The sequence below is a fragment of the Lissotriton vulgaris genome, chromosome 12 (assembly GCF_964263255.1).
Source record: "Lissotriton vulgaris chromosome 12, aLisVul1.2, whole genome shotgun sequence".
NCBI classification, from domain to species: domain Eukaryota; kingdom Metazoa; phylum Chordata; class Amphibia; order Caudata; family Salamandridae; genus Lissotriton; species Lissotriton vulgaris.
The window spans coordinates 811,787,647-811,809,857 of NC_141700.1; the positions used below are offsets into that span (position 1 = coordinate 811,787,647).

The 22,211-nt window shown below is 48.7% G+C and overlaps 1 protein-coding gene across 1 annotated transcript; it reads right to left on the reverse strand.

The window, feature by feature from the left end:
- Window positions 1-656: 656 nt before the first annotated feature.
- LOC147678855 (uncharacterized) lies at window positions 657-2,147 on the reverse strand. The gene has a single exon (XM_086946299.1). It carries the CDS (start codon window positions 2,109-2,111, stop codon window positions 657-659), a length of 1,455 nt encoding a protein of 484 aa, XP_086802425.1. The 5' UTR covers window positions 2,112-2,147.
- Between the last annotated feature and the right edge of the window lie 20,064 nt (window positions 2,148-22,211).

A 22,211-nucleotide genomic window follows, 5' to 3' on the forward strand; every position in this document is an offset into this window, starting at 1 on the left:
TTAGCACACCTGACTCACACCCATCACCCAGAGAGAGACCCAAATCACATATGTAAACGCTTGAAGAGCTCTTCCCCTGTTCTTTAGAAGTTGTAGCCCAAACCAGAAACTTTGGTCTATTGTGTGAGGGACTCAATGATGGAGCGTGCCACCTATGGGTGGGTGAGGGTCGCAGTCCTGCCAAAAGTTCGGGTTTATAGTCACACAGATGACACATTTTGGAAACCATCAAACCTGATTGGTTTCAAAAACCCTGTGCCTCCTTTTGTGCTTTGAATTGTTGAAAGGGAGCGATGCACAATTTGTCTTCTAAACACTCTCTTTTGACTCATCTGTGTGAATAATGGGAGTGTCCTCTCATTGAGCCTCAACCAACTACTGCGCACACGTATCTCCCATAACAGCCCTTTTTGGGTGCAAGACCCAGGTTTCATTCCGTTAGAGTTTGTATAATTTAGCAGATAACTTCTCCCAACAGTTCACTTAAGTTGAGGTTCTATGATCTCACTCTTTGACACTTCTATTATTGCTAGATCGAAAAGAGGCAGTAGAACATTTTGGCTGTCATCTCCAAGTTCAGATGTGGCAGAAACATTCGAGCACTTTGAAAGTTCTTATCCTTCATTTGTGAATTGTAATGCTGACATTATGTGCAGTTATATGGATACACAGGTGTTGCTCTTCTTATGCATTCTCAGGCTCGATCTTACAGGGAAAATGTTCTCGCATTTCTTGCACTTGTAAAGCTTCTCACCTGTGTGTAATCTCTGATGATCCCTCAGATGAGACGCCCGCCTAAAGTGCTTGCCACATTCTTTGCACTTGTAGGGCTTCTCCCCAGTGTGAATCATCATGTGGTTCAATAGCACAGAGCTTTGGCTGAATTTTTTCTCACACTCCATACACTGGTATGGTCTTTCCCCAGTATGGCTCCTCTGATGCCTTCTAAGATGCGAATGACTAAAGAAGCGCTTCTCGCACTCGGCGCACCGGTACGGTTTCTCTCCAGTGTGGAAATTCTCATGTTGTCTCAGGTTTGACAGGTGGCTGAAACGCTTATCACATTTCTGACACTGGAAGGGCTTTTCACCAGTGTGCACTCTCATGTGTGAAGATAAATATAACCTCAAGGAAAATCTTTTATCACACTCCATACACTGATATGGTTTGTCTCCCTTGTGGTATTGCTGATGTTTCTTCAGTGTTGATAAGTGATTGAAATGCTTTCCACATTCAGAGCACACATGGGGTTTCCCACTAGAATGGGTGATCTTGTGCCTGCCTAGAGCTGAAGAAGAACTGAAGCTTTTTTCACACACCGTACAGTGGTACGGTCTTTCCCCTGTGTGTACTCTATGATGGTCGAGAAGTTGGGACTTACGCCTGAAGGATTTACCACAGTCTTTGCAGTCATGAGGCTTCTTCGCCGTATGGGTCATCTGATGCTTGTCTAGATGTGACCAGTATAGAAAGCGTTTCTCGCACCCTGTACATTGGTAATGGTTCTCTGCCATGTGTGTTCTCTGATGTAGCCTCAGCTGTGATGTCTGATTAAAGTGGAGGCCACAGTCTTTACATTCGTAGGACTTTTCTCCAATGTGGACCAACTCATGCTTGCTCAGACTTGAGCTGTTAGCAAAGCTTTTACTGCAGACCATACACTGGTACGGTTTCTCCCCTGTGTGGGTTCTCTGATGATCCATCAGAGACGATGACTGTCTAAAAGATTTTCCACATTCCATGCAGTAGTAAGGTTTTGCTCCAGTGTGTATCATTTTATGCTTCAACAGTCCTCTGCTATGAGTGAAGGTTTTCTGGCACTCTGCACACTTGTAGGGTCTCTCTCTTGGAAGCAGTGTCTCCCCTGTGTGAGATCTCTGATGTTCTTTCAGGTCTAACATCTGACTAAAATGCATCCCACACTCTGGGCATGTGTTGAGTCTCTTATGCCGCAACAGACCTGAGCTATAAATGAATCTTTTCTCGCAATCCGTGCATTGGAATGGTCTCTCCCCGGAGTGCGATCTGTGATGATCTTTTAGGTGTGAGGCTCGATGGAAGCACTTATCACAAACTGTGCATTTGTAGAGTTTCTCCCCAGTGTGGCTCATCTGGTGTGTACACAGGTGCGACCTTTGACTACAACTTCTTTTTTTACATTCTGTGCACTGGTGAGATGCAGCTATGATCCTCTGGTATGCGCTCACATTCATGGTGGCTCCATTCTCTGTGGAAAGATGCAGAACACAGTGAATTACTGTATGTCATAAACAATCTGCCAGCTAACAGGTCCTGTGTAAACTGTTGTATAAGTTACTTACCTTTGATAATGCTCTTTCAGGTGGATTCTCTAATCGCAGATTCCTCACCATTTGAATATTCCCCAGGCATCACACTAGCTCGGGAAACTTTTCAGCAGTACCCCTGTGTGCCGATATGTGGCATCATGTGGCTCTGTGCCAATTTCATTATGCTCTGAAGTGATATGCAGAGCCACACATAAGCAGCACCCAAGACAGCTGATGTCAGCTGCTTTCTAGGCTGTCTGTACCCCAGATGCAGAGTCAACAGCAGATTGATTTGACCAGCATTCTGATCTCTAAACCTGGGACCTTTTTAGATGGAAAAGGAATCCCAGTTCACAGAACGGGGAGGTGTGAGGTTTACCAAAAGTACATAACTTGTTCTCCTGATTGATACTTCTAACCGCATATTCTGTGAACGTGCTCATCCCAAAAAGTCTTTCAGGACGTAGTGTGCGCAATGCCCCTCTCGACAGAGCTGGTTGGCCACATAGTAGTGCGTCATGAATGTATGGACTGATACCCACTTAGCATCCTGGCAAATGCCCACACAAGTATTCTGTTTGCAAATACAGTGGTAACTGCCTTGGTAGAATGTACTTTAGAAATACAATGGTCTTAAACCAATACTTTCCTTCCACTGAATAAAACAATATATAGTCAATGTTATCACATAGTGGTGGGATACGTCTGTCAGATCAACCCTACACATTCAATGTATCAGCTGTGTCCAGCCGAATCCTATTGGTCCACCATAGGTTGCACCCTCGGCTTCTGCAATTGGGCACATTGTATGCTTAATTTGTCACCCATTACCAGACAGAGCTTCTGGGTTCAATAGAGCAACAATGCCTCAGTATGAGTTAAAAACATTCTCCCTCATAAATGGTAGACATATACAACAAACGACCATTAATCCTCATACCAGCTAGACAAAAATCAACTGGTAGACCCATATCCGCACTTGTAATATAGGTATCATGTACAGGTCACACATCAAGGTAAATGTCCAGGAGGCGCACGATTAATGATTTCATACCCTAAGGAGTGCCACCTGCCTTGGGCAACCTGAGAAATTGTTGATATAAAGATAGTGGTAAGCGTAATGAATTAAATTGCCCCTAATTTTGTAAATTACTGCTGTTGCTTGTTCTTTATAGAAATTGATACATTGAATGTGTAGGGTTGATCTGACAGACGTATCCCACGACTATGTGATAACATTGACTATATATTGATTTATTCAGTGGAAGGAAAGTATTGGTTTAAGACCATTGTATTTCTAAAGTACATTCTACCCAGGTCGTTAAACTTCTTGGGCTACCCCATTTTTGATAATGGCTGCCTTGGTAGAATGAGCATGAAAACCTCCGGAGGCTCCTTCTTAGTCAGTGTGTAACAGATTTTGATGCAGAGAATAATCTAGCAAGATATGGTACTTTTGTGTACTGTCTTGTCCTGCGCGCCAGCGAGTATTCCTAGTATCCTTGGTACGATAGATGTTGAAAATGATGGCTCTTTTCTAATCAAGTGAGATGAAGCAAAGAATGCAAGGAGGGTGACCTTTTGCCTGACATGAAACAGAGTGACCACTTTTGGAAGAAAGGAAGCTCAAATCCTTAGAACCAGTTTGTCTGGAGAGAACTTAGAGCCATATTTGTCAAGGTTTTGCGTCCCCCTTGCGCCATGCAAGGGGGCACAAGGTTGACACAAAACATAAGTGAGATTTATCAAGCCTCACAAGGCCCCCTCGAGTGGCCCTGCACGGCTCGGTAAATCTGGAGTGATGCAAGGCAGTGCGCATCGCTGCCTCCGCTACTCTGCCCCAGGGAGGTGTTCCATGGGTGGAGCGGGGGCGTTCCATGGGTGGAGCGGGGGCGTTCCATGGGTGGAGCGGGGGCGTTCCATGGGTGGAGCGGGGGTGTTCCATGGGTGGAGCGGGGGCGTTCCATGGGTGGAGCGGGTGCGTTGCATGGGTGGAGCGGGGCGTTCCATGGGTGGAGCGGGGCGTTCCATGGGTGGTGCGTGGCTGCTCCCACGCATCCACCCATGGATTTTGGGGCATTCCTAGATTTACCATTAGTGGTAGATCTGGAAATGCGTCAAAATGCTGTGCCTCACCAGGTGAGTCGTAAACAGGAGAAATATTTTTATTTCACCTAATTTATTTTCTCTTTTCATGTGTGCTGCATTCTGAAGCACATGTAGAAAGAGGAACATGCCTCTTGGGATTGTTTTTGTGCATGAAGGTGTAAAAAACAATCCTGCATACAACAAATGCGCCCTTGCACCATAACGCAGGGTGCCTGTGCGAGAGCTCTGCAGCGAAACGTGTGCCAGTGCTAGGAAAGGACAGGAATGCACTGTATAATGTTCAATACAGTGCATTCCTGCCCTTTCCCTTTCCCACAGCGTGGCATGGTGCCTTGCTGCGTTGCGCTGTATGACAATATGATAAATATGGGCCTTAGTGCATGGTGTACTGTCTTTGGTGTGAGGAGAGGCTACGGACAGCTTTGCAGTGGCTCAAAGGCAGTACATATCAATGTGAGGACTAGTTTCAAGTCCTACTGTGCTATGATAAAAGGCTTCGGTGGGAGCAAATGCTGTAACCTGTTTACAAAATGCATCAAAACAGGTAATTTCAATAAGGAAGGTTGGTTCAGCAACCTGAAAAAAATCTGAAGGTGCAGACAAATAGCCCTTAAATGTGCCTAAAGCAAGTCTTTGCTGAACTGAAGATGAAGCAAAAAGTAATACTTCGGATAGGTTGGCTTGCAGTGGGTCAACCCGATGGGTGCAGCACTGAACCACAACCTTTTCCCAGTGTCAAGGCACATACTGATTTGCGTCTCTGAAAGAGCGGTCATGAAAACTCCAGAGCACAAAATTATTGACATTGCCCTTTTTCGGTGTGACGAAATGATCTAGCCAGAGTTCACCCCATTCTTGGAAGTTGCCCTGCTCCATCTCCAGATGTAACTGTTATCCGTGACCACCAGGCACCAGCAACTGGCTTCATAGACCCTGATGTTTAAAGATCCCACCAGGCCATCAAGAGAATCGCTTGGTGGTCCAAATAATTTCGAAGAAAAGCGTCTCTTTGCACAGGGTCCAAGACCCCACCCGCACCTGGCAGTGATGTTGTCTTTGAGCACCTGTACCAGCCTTCCTCTGACGTTGGGCAGGAAGGCTTTCTATGCCAAACAAATTGCCACAGTACCAACAGATTGATGTCAAGTCGGGCCTCTGCCAGAGACCTCTGATCTCCACCTCCCCAAGATGGCCTCCCTAACCCAGGCGTGATGCATTCTTGATGCCACTGCAACACCTGATGGTTACAAGATGATACACTGAGACCACACCTATAAACACGGAGGAGACATCGTCATGATCGATAAGGAAACTCTAAGATGCTCCACCACCGAACATGACATCACATCTACCATGAAACACTTCAACTCCCAACTCCAAACCAATGTCAGGACAACTATCAGAGGGCCCTTGCCTACAGACCCCCTGGACCACGACCTGTATTCTATAATTCCATCTCAAAATTCATCACCCCTCTAGGTATCGACTCCAAGCACTACATACTACTCTGCGATCTTAACTTCCACCTCGATGATGCCAACTCCACAATCTCCTGGAAAGCATGAGCAACATCGGCCTCACCCAACTGGTCACCGAACACACACACAGCACAGAACACATGTAGGACCTGATCTTCAAATCAGCGACAGAGTCAAGTATAGCCATGTCACTGAACTCACCTGGACTGACGATGCCATCATCAACTTCACCAATACATGGTCCCCAGGGCACTACCACCAAGCCCCGAGCTCCTCCCACCACAGCTGGAACAAAGTGACTGAGACCCAGGTGGATGGAGGCCCTCAACACCTTACATTGCATCAACCCTGGAATAAGATGTCCAGAATTTGTCCAACTGGATCCCCAAATGCGTTGATATAGACGCCCCCATGAAGCCAGCCAAAACCAGCAGACATGCAGGACAAGCCAGCTGGTACACACCAAAACTCAGAACCATCACGAACAACTGCAAATGAATAGAAAACCAATGGTGCATCACCAAAGACCCCACCGACCGAACAGCATTCAAATTAGCCCTCAGCAAGTACCACCACGCCTCAAGGACACAAAAAGTGACGCACTCATAGACCACAATGAAACAAGCGTGAACCACAACTAGGAGCGCTTCAACATTGTGACAAAATTCTCCTGCACGTCAGCCACCGAGAACATAGTTGGCCCTGTCCAATAATTTTCCACACCCTGTTGGACTATTGCCACAGCAGGATAGCCACCATCTACAACAACTTTGATCGACAACCCATCGACTTCAACAACATCCTCCCCCTTGCGGTCACCAGCCACTCGATCACCACATGGAATCCTCTCACCACGCAGATCACCACAGCTACCATGTCCTCCATCCTCTTTAGAACAACCACGGACCCCTGTCCTACCACTTCTTCAAACACGTAACTAAAGAAATCAGTGCAGGACTCACCAACATCCTCAACTCCTCCATCACCACTGCGGCCTTCCCAGACAGATGTAAACACCCCTCCTGAAGTAAGCCTCCGTCAACCCTAGTAAACTCAAAATGTCCTCCCCATCTCACTTGTCCATTCCTGGCCGGTGTCCTTGAGAAGGTCATCAATCACTAGCTCACCGAACACCTCGGAAAAAACAACCTGCTTGACGCCTCCCAATGCTTCCGTACTGACCACAGCACCATGACGGACCTGATAGCTGCCACCGACTACATCAGATCCATCCTCAACCGGTGTGAAACAGCAGCCCTGATTCTCCTCAACTTCTCAACTGCATTCAACACCGTAGCCACCCACACCCTCATTAACAGACTCAACCGCATGGGCATCCAGGGAGACACCCTCAAATGGATCGCATCCTTCCTCATAGGACTAGCTCAGGGAATCCGCCTACCGCCCTTCACCTCAGAACCCAAGAGCATCCTCTGCCTTGTAACCCAAGAATCGTCCCTCAGCTCCACCCTGTTCCAACACCTACATGACACCCCTCAACATCGTCAGAGTCCACTGACTCAACATCATATCCTACGCAGACAACACCCAACTCATTCTCTCGGTCACCCAAAACCCCTCCACCACTAGAAAAAACTTCTGCAATGCCATGATCAGTGTCGCCGACTGGATGAGGACCAGCTGCCTGAAGCTCACCACGGACATGATAGAAGTGCTGATATTTGGGAAGAACACCTCCCCGTAGGACAACACCTAATGGCCCCCTAAGCTTAGACCCACACAAACAGACCATGCCCACAATCTTGGCATCATCCTTGACAGAAAGCTCACCATGAAGTGCCAAATCAACACAGTCACCTTCTGCTTCCACCCCCTTCCCATGCTCCAAAAAATCTTCAGATGGAGCCCCATCAACACCAGAAAGACCATCACCCAGGCCCTCGTCATCAGCCGGCTAGACTACGGAAACTCGCTCCACACCGGTATTATCACTGAACTCAAGAGACTCTAGAACATACAGAATGCAGCAGCCAGACTCATCCTCAACCTCCCCAAGTGGACCCGCATCATCTCCCCACCTCAGGAACCTCCATTGGCTCCCCATCCAGAAGAGATGCTGGTTCAAGATACTGACACGTGCCTACAAGCCACAGTGGAGGCAATTCCTTCTCCTACCTCACTGCCAAGGTCTAGAATGGCCGACCCCTCCACCTATGAACATCACCCTTCCTGACGGATATCAGAAGGGGACACAAGACCTGGCTTTTCGACTTGAGACCAGCAAACCCTCAGCATCTGGATAGTCACTGGGTTGAAGAGCAGCGCTTTACAAATACTGATAGAGTTATCCTGGGTGGGGTAAGGTGAGGGATCTCTCAGTGACCCAATCATGGTACAGCAACCACCACTGCAAATCTTGATCGCACATGATCAACAAGTACCCCTGATGCTGTGCTCACTGAGATTTCATATCTCAGTGAAAAGCCTGCCTATGCCATCTGTCGTACCTGCCCAGCAGGATGCAGGACGCCATTAATCCTATGACCCTCAGAGTCCTCCTCACTGAGATCAAGGACAAAGACTAAAACATCGGAATCACAGCCCAAATGTCGAGGACTCTAGGTTCTGGGGGTAAAGGCACAATACTGCACCGGGTCCAGAATACCTACAAGGAGTGGGAGCATCTGCACAGGAGTCAGGTGTGACTTTGGCACATTAATAGTAAACCCCTACAATGTGAGGAGGGTCGTTGTTGTCTGGTGGGGGTGACTACTGGGGTGAGCATGTCTTCAACATTCAGTCATTGAGGTAGGGGAAGACTGAAATCCTTGACCTCTGGAGATGTGCTGTGACTACTGCTCTCACTTAAACGTGAAAACAGGAGCAGCAATGGTATGTTCAGAGCGAACTGAGGATGCTGATTTCCCGCTGTGAACTATAGATAGCGACTGTGTGCCAGCAGGATAGGGATAAGGAAATAAGCGTGCTGGAATCCATTGCGATCATCCAGTCTCCAGGGTCAAGGGCAGGGAGGACCTGGCCGAGGGTGAGCATCTTCAACTGGTGCTTTCGCAAGAAGGCATTGAGAGGGGGATGGTCCAAAATAGGACCAAGGCCTCCATGCTTCTTCTGCACCAGGAAGTAGCAGAAGTAACCAACTGCCAGTGTCGATATCTGAAGCTGGGATCCTCTCTATGGCGAACAAAGCAAACACAAGGAGATGATGGACGAAGCTCTGAAATTTTTCATACACACACCCCCAGTCACAGATCTGGGTTGAATCCATCATTGTTCTGTAGCTCACTTCGCCACCCCAATTCAGACACATCTATATGCAAATCAGTCTTGCTACCATTCCTTATGGGAACAGGTTTCTGATGCATGTAGTGCACACAAGGCAAAGGGAATACAAGGCGTGGTCTGCATGCAAACAGAGTATGTGGCAAATACACTGAAGCATGGCGGACTGGGCATAGTCAACCACTCTTAAAAACATGTTAATATTAACATAGAAAACATCATAGTTTAGAGAATTTTAGAAAGCAAACAAAATAAATTGAAAAGGAGGAATTATTGGAGTGAAAGCCCTTGAATTTGTAAACGTTTCTAGAGCACTCAGATTACTCCATCTTGAGCATCCCGGCGCTAGGATAGCTACCCTAACAGGAACAAGGATGGACAAGAGGTGGCACAGGTGAAAAAGGCCTTTGAAAGAAGGAATAATGGGGTGAAAACCTGGCAAAAGCTGGAGCAAGAGCACTAGGAGGAATGGCTTTGTCTAAACAGCCAGGTTTTAAGATTTTTCCTAAAAATAGCCTCAACAGGTTACTAGCCTCAAACACAAGGGCAGAGTATTCATAACCTGGAGACACAAACTCCAAAAGAGCAGCCACCCCATCCAGGCTTTCCCTAACCCTCGAAATCACTGCAAGTGCAGTAGCCGAAGATCTGAGACAACGGCCAGGTGAATAGGGTTTTACCAAGTCTAACAAGTCGTGAGACCCTCTGCTGTTGAAGGTTTTAAGGCATAGCCTTAAAGCTGATACACTTTTCCAAAGGGAGCCAAGGAAGTTCTGCCAAGGCCGGGACACGAGTGCGTTTTGCACCCTTTGAAGCTTCTGGATTCTCCTCCGATGTACAAGCTGTTGCCCTGATCCAGTCTCGAGATTAGAAGAGCCTGTACGACCGCCTTCCTCGCAGTCAAGGGCAGCAGATCAGAGATCTTGGGAATCATTTTAAGTATGGCAAAGCATCTTCCTGCCAGGTACATCAAACCATATTCCGAGATTTTTTACTTTAGGTGTGGGGCTGGGGAAGGAGCCTAGCGTCCTTGGCCACCATGCTGAGGACCACACTGAGGGTTTGTGGGGTTTCGGGAGGGTTGTCAAAAAGGTTGACCGACACAGGTTTTCCGGGTAGTGAAGGTTTTATTATTTTATACTGTCTACGTTTTTGTACAGGCACTCTGTAGAAAGGTAGGGGTGGATCTGATTCTTCCGTGATGGTCCTTCCCGCTCCGGGCCGTCTTTCCCACTGCCTCCTGGGAGTCGTAGGCCGTCTCTCCGCCGTCTCGAGAGCCTCACGATACCGGCAAAGAAGAGAAATGAAACGGTCTGAGACAATCTGGCCTTTACGTAGAGTTCACACAGGGAAAAGGGGTGAGGACAACACACGTGCACACCCGTACCCAGAACAAGTGACCTGACCCAGTGCAGGGGGGGGGGGGTTTGTGCAGTGGGAATCTCGTGTCCTCAGGGTGGCTTGCCCCGTCTAATGCCAGCCCACCCGCTGAATCTTGACCGTACCTGGTCGAGCCACACTTCAGAGGAAGTGTGGCTGGGCGATGCGCGGTCCCGTTGGCCTCCTGGCTTGCAGCTGTAGTCGCCGTCACGGTCGTCCTCCTTCGGTGGGGCCGGCGTCTCTCCCGTAGCCTCCTCCGGATTCCTCTTCTCCTGATGTACTTCCTACGTCCTCCTCCGTCCTCGCTGTTCGTTCTCCGCCTCCTTCCTCCGATCTTCTTCCACGTACTCCGTCTCCGTCCTCCGCTCTTCGTCCTCGTACTCCGCCTCCGTCCTCCGATCTTCGTCCTCGTACTCCGCCCAATCCGCTCCGCTCTCTCTCCACTCTCGCCACCAGTCTCCTTCTCCACCTCCGGGTGTCTCGCACACCTGCGTGGATTCGGGGATGGGTTTTACCTCTGCAGGGAAGGTGTGTCCACAGTCCAGCTCCGCCTCCTTAAAGGTGCAGGGATACAAGGAGTCCACGCCGGGTCGGCATCCGATGACATCAGGGGTATTCCAGGCCTCGGTGTGCTGCACAAAAAGAGGAGATACATTAATAGGCATACCAGGGGGCCCCGTGTCCGGGTCCCCCACGTCACAGGGTTGTTTCCAAACAATGAGAACCTCAGTTTCGTTGGCGTTCAGTTCTAAGCAGCTAAAGTTCATCCACTGGGCCAGGTCTGCGGTGCAAGATTTGAAACCACTGCAGACTCCTTCATCCTGGGCAAGGGCATTTAAAAGATGCAATACATGTCCGGGGTCCTAAAATATAATAATATTTTCTATAGCACACTGCCTTAAGAGTCTGATTCACGCTCCTCTGGGACATGAACATGACAGCGCCAATATGCTAACCTTGCACACGTTGAAATCTTGTGTAAATCCCTCTGTCCTCCACACCTCACACCCTGAGTGAAGTTGTGAGACGCTCTCAAGAGCTGCTGGGTGAACTCAGCATCTATCACCTTTCCCAGCTTTGTCCTACGCATGCAGCGACCTCATGATACATAGCTGACAGCCCTGTACTATCTTGGTGGCTGCCCTGTCATGCTGACGGCCCTATACTGCCCTGGTGACTGTCCTGTACTTCATGGCTGACTGTCTATACTGCCACGGTGACTTTTTTATGTACTGCACTGCTTACTGTCCTGTACTATCCTGGGGGCAGCCCTGTCTTGTTGACTACCCCGGTGACTGTCCTGTACTGCTTTGCTGACAGTTCTGCACTAGCTTGCGGACTGTCCTCTACTGCCCCTTCACGGTCCTGTATTGTCCGGTGACTGTCCTGTACTGTCCTGGTTACTCTCCAGTACTGCCCTGCTGACTGTCCTGTATTGCCCTGTACTGCCCTGCTGACTGTCCTGTACTGCCCTGGATACACTTTATCCTTGGACTTAGATTTTCCTTCCCAGAATCAATCATGTTCATTCCCTCCTTGTTCAGTTATGTTCTTCGCGCTAACAGTGTTAGCTCTAGTCATGGTTTTTTTCCTGTTGATCAATTTCCTTGCACTCTTTAAAGGCGTTTTTCTATCAACCTGAAAAGTTGTTTGTTGAGACCAGACAGGTTCAGATAAACCCAACGATTGTGACTGCAATTATATAGCGCTTACTAACCCTGACGAGACGTTGAAGAGCTTTGCCCTCAAAAGCACGCTGCTCCTGAACCAAGTTTAGTGGTTAGTCCAGTGTTATTGGGTATTGTTGGTTACTGGGATTAGTCTTGTGTGCTCAACCAAACCACTTCACGTCTGCGCTCCAGTTTGCTTGGTTGACACCATTAGTGAAGGGGTCTGTGATTTCAAGCAGGTGGTTGGTGGGTGTAATAGCGAAGTGAGAGGAGATTAGCTGTTGTTAAGTTCCTGGAGTATGAGTTTGATGGAAGCAGAGGTTGTAAACTTTGAAAGGAGATGTGGGCAGTTTCCAGAAATTCATAGATTAAAGTGTCAGGATGCCCTCACAGGCGACTAGCAGCGCTCTACAAATCCATCTTACATTTCATTACAAAGCAAACACGCATGTGACTTAGGGGCACATGCATCAACCAAAATACCGGTCGCAAACGGGCCGATTCCCAGAATCGTCCCCTTTGCGACCAGTATTTTGGTATTTGGGATGCATCAACCCAAACGCACATTTGCAAAATAGATAATTGCAATTACCTATTTTGCGAATGCATTAGGGAATCACAATTTGAGATTCCCTAAATGCTATAAAGGAAGCATGGAAAAATTGCGACCCTGCTTTAAGGAATCGCAAATTACCACCAACTTCAAGTTGAAAGATGCTCTTTTTTTTTTTTTTTTAAGTGCCATGTGGCGCACACACATGCCCTTACGGCATGTATGTGTGCCACATGTACACACTTACCTGTATTGGGGTGCTGCAGGGTGGCCTCTTGGCCCCCTATCACCCTTGCAAATTGCATGCGCATTTGCGAGTACCTATTTGGTACTCGCAAATTGCTAATGCAATCCCATTCATTCCTATGGGCCTCTTGGCCCATAAGAATGAAAGGGAAGCCATTCCTTAATTGCGAATCGCAATTTGCTAATCGCAATTAAGGAATGTTAAGGATTCGCAAAATAATTCGCGAATCCTTCATGCATAGGTATTTGCGATTACCAAATAGCGAATCCTTAAAATTCGCTATTTGGTGATTGTAAATGATTACTTTGATGCATGTGCCCCTTTGAGAAGGTTGTGGTCAGAGAAAGGTGGCATGTAAGGGGGGTATTTGATAGAAAAAGGGGAGGCGACAATCAGAAGTCTTAAGTAAAGGTCAGTTTTCATGCTGTACTTTAGAAATATAGAGAAAGCTTTTTGAGATAGCGTGCAATTATTGAAGATACTAAACTGCAAAAAGAAATATTACTTGTACGTGAAGATACTGTTATACAGTTCCTACGAAGTTTGTAAAACTGTGTATTAAATCAACAAAAATGCATAATATAGGGACTATGGGCCAGATGTAGGTCGCCAATTACCGGTCGGTAACGGCCGATTTCGGCCGTTACCGACCGGTAATTGGTTTTTGACATGTAGGGGCCATTATTTTACAGAATCGGTAAATTTACCGATTCTGTAAAATACCGAATCGGTAATTTTACCGATTCGGTAAAACCCAGAAGTAGGTAGCACTGTTGACAATGCTACAGGCCTTCAGAATTCGGTATTTTACCACTCAATCCAATTGGGTGGTAAAATACTGAATTCAGGTGTACATGCACATCTGTGCATGTACACCTGTGCCATGGGACACACAGACATGCCCTTAGGAGTAAAATATACCGCGACTCGGGGACCTCCTGTACATCCAGCGCTGGGATAAAATAAATGCGCATGGTTCTGGGGAACCCACCCTGCTGCGAATGTGGAGGAGAAGGCAGGCAAATCGAGTCGAGCGCATTAACACCCGGAGTGTCCTACGGCCAGACAGAGAAAGCTAAAATGGCGGACAAAGGGCTGTCCGACGCCTGGGACGAGACCTGGTGGAGACCTGGTGAAGACACGGACCAGAGACCCTGCCATCAGCGGATTGCACGGGGAAGCGAACACAGCGGAGCTGACTTTACGAGTGCAGGCGAGGAGGTGGAGAACAAATAAGCGGAGGAGCACCTGGAGGTCAGCCAGCATAGCGCTGAGATTGCAGACCTGGAAAGGAGAAAACCAAGTGGCCTAGGATCCATGAGGGTTTGGCGGCGGAGGAAAGACGAGCGGAGCCCAACGAGCTGACAGGGGAGACGAACCGCCAGCAGAAGTGCCCGATAGCAGAGCCCAGTAAGGGTGGTGCAGTGTGCCTAGTCCCTGTACTGCGGAGGTGGGAGCGGGAGACGGGTACACAACACTGCATGGGCAAGGACTGGGTGTTTGGACGACCGCGACAGGCTGAGGGAGTGGATTAAGGAAACACATGAGGAAGGGACACTGAGGGGTCTAAGAACAGATCATAGATACAATTCGACTGTGGGAGATAGGTGGTCACCCCAGGGCCTGTGAGATACGTGCAGGGCAAGTTACAACGCCTAGTGGAGGACAAGGACTCTGGAGGCATGAAAAAAGGGTCCGGGCATGATGTGAAGAGCGAGAGCTGAGGAGGGCCGAACAGGGAGTGCTACCATCTAGGTGGGGAGAGAGCATGAGGGGCGGACACTGAGAAAACCGAGCCCTGAGCTGCACACAGTCGCACGGCTAGACGGATGAAGCAATAGAACCCGTGATACTGGGAGAAAGAAGAAACAGGAAATAACGAGTGGTAAGGGCCTTGCGGGCATTGACTGCAGGACCTCCATGCGGCAGTGGTGAGATACCTGGGATATAAAGAAGCAAGGATTGGAAGCTGTGTGACACCCACAGATGGAACTTTAGGAGATCTTGCACACACGACCAGGGTGATTAATATTAACCAGGTGGTCAGGCTAGGCAGCGGGAATCAGTGGCCCCTTACCCTACGCAGCATAGCTATACAGACTAGAGTGACAACTGTTTGGGGGATATTAAACTGAAAAACAGGAAAGAAGAAGCAACGGGGCAGGACGAACCTCGTGGAGCAGAGCGAGGGTCCGAGGAAGCGATGTCGGACATAGGGCTCCATCAAAATCTCGATAAGATCCTGGAAGCCATAGCGACAACGAAAGAAGCCCTACAACAGGACATTGCGCAAGTTGCAACTGGACCTGGCCTCCTACGGGCAGACCACTCGAAGCTGGTGGATAGAGTGAAAGTGAACGAAATGGCCCTTCAAGACCCCAGGCGGCTATGGAACTCAAACTAGGGAATGCTCTGGAACGTATAGCGACATTGGAAAAGAGGGCAGAAGATTCCGAAAGTAGAAATCGACGCAACAACATACGCGTGGTGGGCCTCCCCGAAAAAACAGATGAGCTGATATGATTGCTTACTTGGAGAACTGGCTCAAATCAGAGGTTGCCCCGGAGGGACTGTCTTCCTACTATACGCTTTAGAGAGCACCTAGTGTCCCAGCTCGGCCGCCGCTGCCTGGCCGCCCACCTAGACCGGTGGTGGCCAAGTTACTCTACGACAAAGATAGAGATATGCTGATTCAAAGAGCACGAACAGCAGGGCCCTTCACAGTAGGAAATAGTAAAGTCACAATATTCCCAGATTACACGCAAGAGATTCAGAGACTCTTATCTGGCAGTTAAGAAGGAACTCAGAGAGGAAGGGATCCAGTATTCATTGATCTTCCCGGCAAAGTTAAGAATTATTGTGGATGGCACGACACAGTTCCTTTTTACACCTGAGGAAGCATGGACATGGCTTGAAACGTACAGAGCGGGCACAGATCGTAAAGGCCGACAACAATCTGAACCACCTACAACGTCCCAGATGCGTAAATCCCAATGGATACGGAAAAGGAACTGCGGACAGACAGGGGGCATTGACGGCGATAGCAGAAATAACTGGATCGCAGAGGACTGAATCGGTGGTGGGAACGGAGTCAGAAGAAGATAAGTTGAGATCGGACAATGAATTCTCAGAAACAGATAGCAACAGGGGTCCAACAGTTACGCCCAGAACAGCGTAAGGCATGCTGGAAGAGTGACCTACCTGAGCGAATGCTGGCAGCTGACAAGCCAACTTGGATTGGTTAAACATGTAATTGTGCCTGGGGGTGGCAGGGGGTAGGGCAAATGCGGCGAGCTGCCATAGGGGATCAAGGGCGGCGGGGCCTGAGGCGAGTGCCGCTGCCTGTCGGAACCAAGTTACCCCTCAATTGCCCTTAAGGCAACCTGTAGTGGCTACTACAGGACATAGTTGTGAGAATTGTTGTAAAGTTTGGATGGGGGCTGATAGCTTGATATTAGGTCCTGTTCTGGGGGGGAGGGATGAGGGAGTTGAATGGGGTGTTCATGCATGGGGAAGGAACGATGGTGTGGGCGAACATAACACGAGAGGTATGAAGCTGGGAGGTAACCACAATGCGAGCATTACCTGAATTGCGAAGTATCACATGGAAAGTAAGGGGTTTGAACACAATGACAAGGCGCCACAAGGTTCATGCGGATCTAGTGAGGAGGGGGGATCAATATAGCCCTACTACAAGAGACACATCTCACCAGAGCAGAGGGTCAGGCGCTGCAGCGTAGGTGGAGGGGACAAGTTTTTAGCACAGCATACTCGGCATTCGCTAAGAGAGTGCTAATCTGGGTGAGAGCGGGTGTCCCTTTCCAGGCCACAAGCCACGTTTTAGATCCGGAGGGTAGATATGTAGCGGTGGAGGGAAGGCTCTACGGTAGAGACATCGTACTATGCATTGTGTATGTCCCAAATGTCGACCAGGTACGCTTTTTGGACCAACTATCGGGCGCATTGGCGCACTATTTGGCTGGTCCTGCAATAGTGGGGGGCGATTTTAATGCAATAACGGACATAGAACTGGACAGGTCACATCCTCCACTAGCTAATTCCCCAGTTAGGAGGTAAGCCAAAAGCAGATTAGACTGGCAGGACAGATGGGTATTAATAGATACATGGCGCAAACAACATCCCCGAGACAGAGATCATTCATTCTTTTTGTCAATACATGAGCTACATGTCAGGATAGACGCAATTCTGTGCTCTCATTTGATTGCTCACATGGCTGCACACTCAATACCTCGCAAGTACTGTATCTGATCACAACCCGCAGTTGCTGTCGATTAATTGGCTGCGTGCGCAGTCAACGATCCCTACGTGGCGGCTCCGCCCCTAAACACTAGAAGACCAAGTCTTTCGTACAGAAATACAAGAGGGCATCGAACATTACTTTGAGGAAAACCAGGGAACGGCTTCTACCACAGCGGTCGAATGGGACGCCTTTAAAGTCGTCATAAGGGGGCTGTGCATCAGTAAATATTCAGGAGCCAGGAAAGTGGTGCTTACTGATGTGACGAAAGCAGAGGATAAACTGAGGGAAATAGAAGGCGATGGCCGGAACAGCCGACGCTGCAAGACCAGCTACTAGATGCTAAAGAAAAGGTAGCGTTTGAAGTTGAGCGGTTGAGAAGCTTTGACCATAGGGGTTATATGGCGAGAGTACATGCAGAAGGGGATAAAGTGGGGACGCTGTTGGCACGCCTAGCAAACCCAGTGCCGAAGGGTGGCCCGATCATGAGAATAGAAACTGACACAGGGGTTATGGTTTATTCACAAGCAGAGATGCTTTCTCTGTTTTTGAGTTACTATGAATCTCTGTATAAGAGTACGCTAGAGGCAGAGGACATGGACATAGAGGATTATCTGTCAGAGACCCCGCTCCCAAAGTTGGAAGAAGAGCAGGCAAAACTACTAGGACAGGACATAACACTAGCTGAAATCCGCGGTGTAGTTAAACACATGGCCCGTAACAAAACTCCGGGAGTAGATGGTTTACCCGTAGAATTCTACGAACAATATATAGACATTTTGGCACCCCGCTTATTGGAGATCTACACAGAGGCCGGGGAGCTAGGCTTACTGCCAATCTCAATGCGAGAGGCGCTGATTATCCCTCTACTAAAACCAGGGTGGGCAGATGCGGATGTGACCTCTTACAGACAATTGTCCATGCTGACAGTAGACTATAAGATTCTAAGTCGGATATTGGCGACCCGACTCCTGCTATACAGGACTACGCTGGTGCACGCAGACCAGGCGGGGTTCATCCCAACTAGGAACACTGCTTCGAACATAATAAGATTATTACGGGTTATCGATGAGGGCCAACATGACTCATGCTCACCAGCGGTCCTCTCTGTAGACATAGAGAAAGCGTTTGACAGCCTGGTGTGGGCATTCCTACACAAGACGCTGGAACGGTCCGGACTGGGCGAACAATTTGGAAACTGGACGAGAGTGCTGTATTCCTCGGCGACAGCCAGGGTACGACTAGGGGAGGGGGACGAGGCAGGGATGCTCATTATCTCCACTGCTATTTGCACTGGCGATAGAGCCCCTTGCGGTCAGAGCACGATCAGGACAAAGTTACTAGGGCCTGAGGTTCAATGGCATACCACAGTACATCTCTTCATTAGCAGATGATTTGCTCCTCTTCTTGGAGAACACTGAGGAGGCATTACGAGGAGCAATATCTTTGCTCTCGCGATATGGGGAGTTATCGGGCCTTAAGGTAAATTGGCGCAAGACATGTTACTTCCCGATCCGGCCTTGTTGTAATCCACCGGGGTTAGTAAGAGGGATCACATGGGAACCAACGTGCCTTACCTATCTAGGGGTTCGAATCTATCATGACAACGTAGGTTATCATATTCTCCCTTGCCCACTCCTCATCCATGTAGTTCCCAGATGCCCCGGAATCTATCATTACCAACACATGCAAACCAAGTGCACCTTGAGTTAGATGTGCAGAAACATATAAATGATTAGTGGGAGTGGTGGTATATTCGGAGGAAGAGACTGTAAGGCCAGACCTACCTGGGTTCCTCGTCTCACAAGAACCCAGGCTCACTAGTTTCCCGAATGCTTTGACTGTGTGGGTTTAACTGGGCACTCTCGTAGGAAGTGACCAGCTTTGCCACAATACAGGCAGAGTCTCAGTGTTCTTCTACTCTGTCTTTCCTCTGGAGTCAAGGGTCCTCTAACTAAACCTATCTGCATAGGTTTACTATCGTCACTGGTTTTCTCTGGAGCACTCTTTTTATCCTTCACAGCCACATATCGGTACTCATGTTTTCCTCTCTCTTTCTTCCTTTCCTGAATCCGATGGTTAATATCTTCACTACCAAATCAATCAGAGCTGTACAGGAGGAAGGGAGGTCAACTATCTGAGATAAGGCATCCTTTAAATCATCCCGCAAACCCCTGTAGAATAGGGTACTACGTTTTTCTTCAGGCCAGTCGGATGCGACCACCAGCCTGCGAAATTTAGTTATATAAGTAACTAGATCTTGCGTACCTTGTTTAAGATCTAGTAATTCAGTATCAGAAGAATGAGTATACATATGTCTATCGAATAGTTTGCGGAATTCTCGTAGCTATGTAATAGCGGGTCATCTCTGTCTACTAATGGTATTGCCCAATCAGCCGCAGATCCACTAAGGTAGGATATGACAAAGGCTACCTTGGCCTGGTCCGAAGGAAAACAGGTAGCCTTACAGGAAAAATGCTGTTGACATTGGCTAAGGAAAGCTGCGCATCGCGCTGCATCTCCTGCAAATCTTTCAGGGGGTGCTAGAGGGATGGAAGGGGGAGTAGTAACTTGTACCACCGACGTTCCCCCCTCCTGTTGCCCCTGCAGTTTGATGTCTTTGTATAGTGTCTACTCTTGTCATTAGTGTTTGAGTTTCGACCTGCAAATTTCCTAGCATGACTGCTAAATCTGCCAAGGTAACTGCTTCGAGATCCATGACGCTCGGGCAGAACACACCACGTGGGCTTCACGTTCTGTAAGGATTGCAGGTAAGTTCCACAGGAGCGTCCGGAATCCGAAGAGTATTCCACAGCCTTCCCCTACGGCCTTCCGACTATCAAACACTAGAGTACGAGAGACACGCCAGGGGAAAACAGGGAGACAAAACAAGGAAAGGTTGGGGAAAAAAGATGCTTGATGGTGGTCTTCAGAATGGATGTGTGGTGACTCCAATAAGGAACTGGACGACAGGTAGGCTGCAACGAAAGGCAGGTAAGTAACCTATCTAAGGAAAACACTAAAGTTATATTCACTAGAACACCCTTATGCATTTAAACATTACATACCAAAAGGGTACAACAGGTAGGCAAAGGATTTTCTGACTTGTCGCAGAAGTGGTATAGGGACTCTTATTTAAGGAAACTCATCCGGAGCTGTGGCACAGAGAACATAACATATCAGTGAGTATCTACTATTTCAACACAAGTACATGCAATATATTCAAACTTGTTACTCTTCTCACTTTGACTGCTGTAGAGGACTGGAAGAAACATCCACTAGTTTGATGGCATGCAATGTATCTATTGCCCACTCTTCTGTCATTTGTAGGAACCTCTATAACACCAAAACATGTAGTGAGACTACTGTTATAACAGGACCTGTTAAACAATATTTATATATATGCAGCGCAAAAAGCGCTGTTACCGTGATTCTACGTAGAGGAGATGAAGCTGCACCCACTCTGGTCCACGCAAGGATTCCAAATACGGGAAGCTGAATCTCAGGACAAGAATCCAGCAAGGGAAAAGAGAAAACAAAAAGGAGTAAAGGGGTAACCCAACTTGAAAAGGCGGATAAGGAGGGGAGCAGAACTAACTATGTAACTAATTGGGTAAAAAGTCGGAAAACCCGACCGGGCAACGGAGAACAAGCCCAGCTGCCGGGTGGAGCAACCCAAGCGAGAAGGAGACAGTGATAAGCCCGGCCGGACAGCGGAGAACAGTCCCGGCTGTCAGGCGGAGCAACCACTAGCAGGTAATATCTAAGTAGAACCCAGCCGAATGGTGGAGCAAAACCCGGCCGCCGGGCGGGACTCAAGGGCAGGGAAAGATCAAGGCTGAGCCCAGCCGGATGGCGGAGCAAAACCCGGCCGCCGGGCGGGACTCAAGGTCAGGGAAAGATGGTCGCAAGCAGCAATGTAAATTAGGCGCCAAAAGAGAACGCCTATAGACAGCTGGACGCTGCCGGCGGAGCGAGACAACCGGGGCCCGCAAGGAGAACGCGGGGGCCGGTGACGCTCCACTACGGTACACCAAAACAGAAAGTGAACCCAAGAAGCGGAAGTCAGGCAAACAGTAAGCAGACGGACACGGAAGTGAACAGAGCTAGACGCAAGAACGTGAAGCGTCTCACAATGGGTCATAGTGTCCTAAATAGTGTGAAATTAAAGGGACAGTGTAGTAGGAGGCTCGAGGCATGACAGTTCTGTTCCACTCCTCAGTCCAGTGATCATTCTCACTACGAAACAGTATTTCCCGCTGTTCAGGGGAACAAGATCGAATCAACAGCAGAACAGTGCGGTCACTAGAACAAAGTACCATGTTAGTTCTCATACAGGTCGAGATTTGACCACTCTCATTCCACGCCCCGCTAGCTCTGTGACGACAGAGCCACGAGTATGGAGCATTGTGTTCCAGGGAACAAATTATGCAGAGTTAATAACCTGACCAGAGCTTTGAAAAAGAGACAAAAACAGTGGCGGTTCTCCCATGGGGGCGTTTGGGCGCCGCCCCACCTGTTTTCTCGCCGTGCGAGAAGAAGGCAGAAACAAATGGTAGTTATTTATTAATAACTACCATTTGTTTCTGCCTGCCCTTCTCGCACGGCGAGAAAGCAGTCAGCCGTCAGCCGATTCCGAACTTCCTGGTTTCTAGAGCCTCAGGGCAGTGGGGAGTGGCTTGGGGGAGTGGCTTGCCCACTGTTGTGAATACGTACTGTTTGGACAGCCTGAGAGGCTGTTCAAACAGACAGTATTAGCAACAGTGGGCAAGCCGCTCCCCCAAGCCTCCTCCCACTCTCTGTTCTGCAGGATGCAGACTGTGAGCAATGACGTATTTAGGGCAGCCGGCCGAACCAATCAGCGCCGGCTGCCATGGAGGGGAGGGAGGCTGCCTGCAGCAGCCTTCAATGACGAGAGCCCACATTCAAATCCAGGACGAAGGCGGGAGCAGTCTCGGGACGGAGTC

Excerpts from the sequence above, each read along its gene's own strand:
- LOC147678855 (XM_086946299.1), bottom strand. The coding sequence starts at position 2,111 with ATGAGCCACACTGGGGAGAAACTCTACAAATGCACAGTTTGTGATAAG.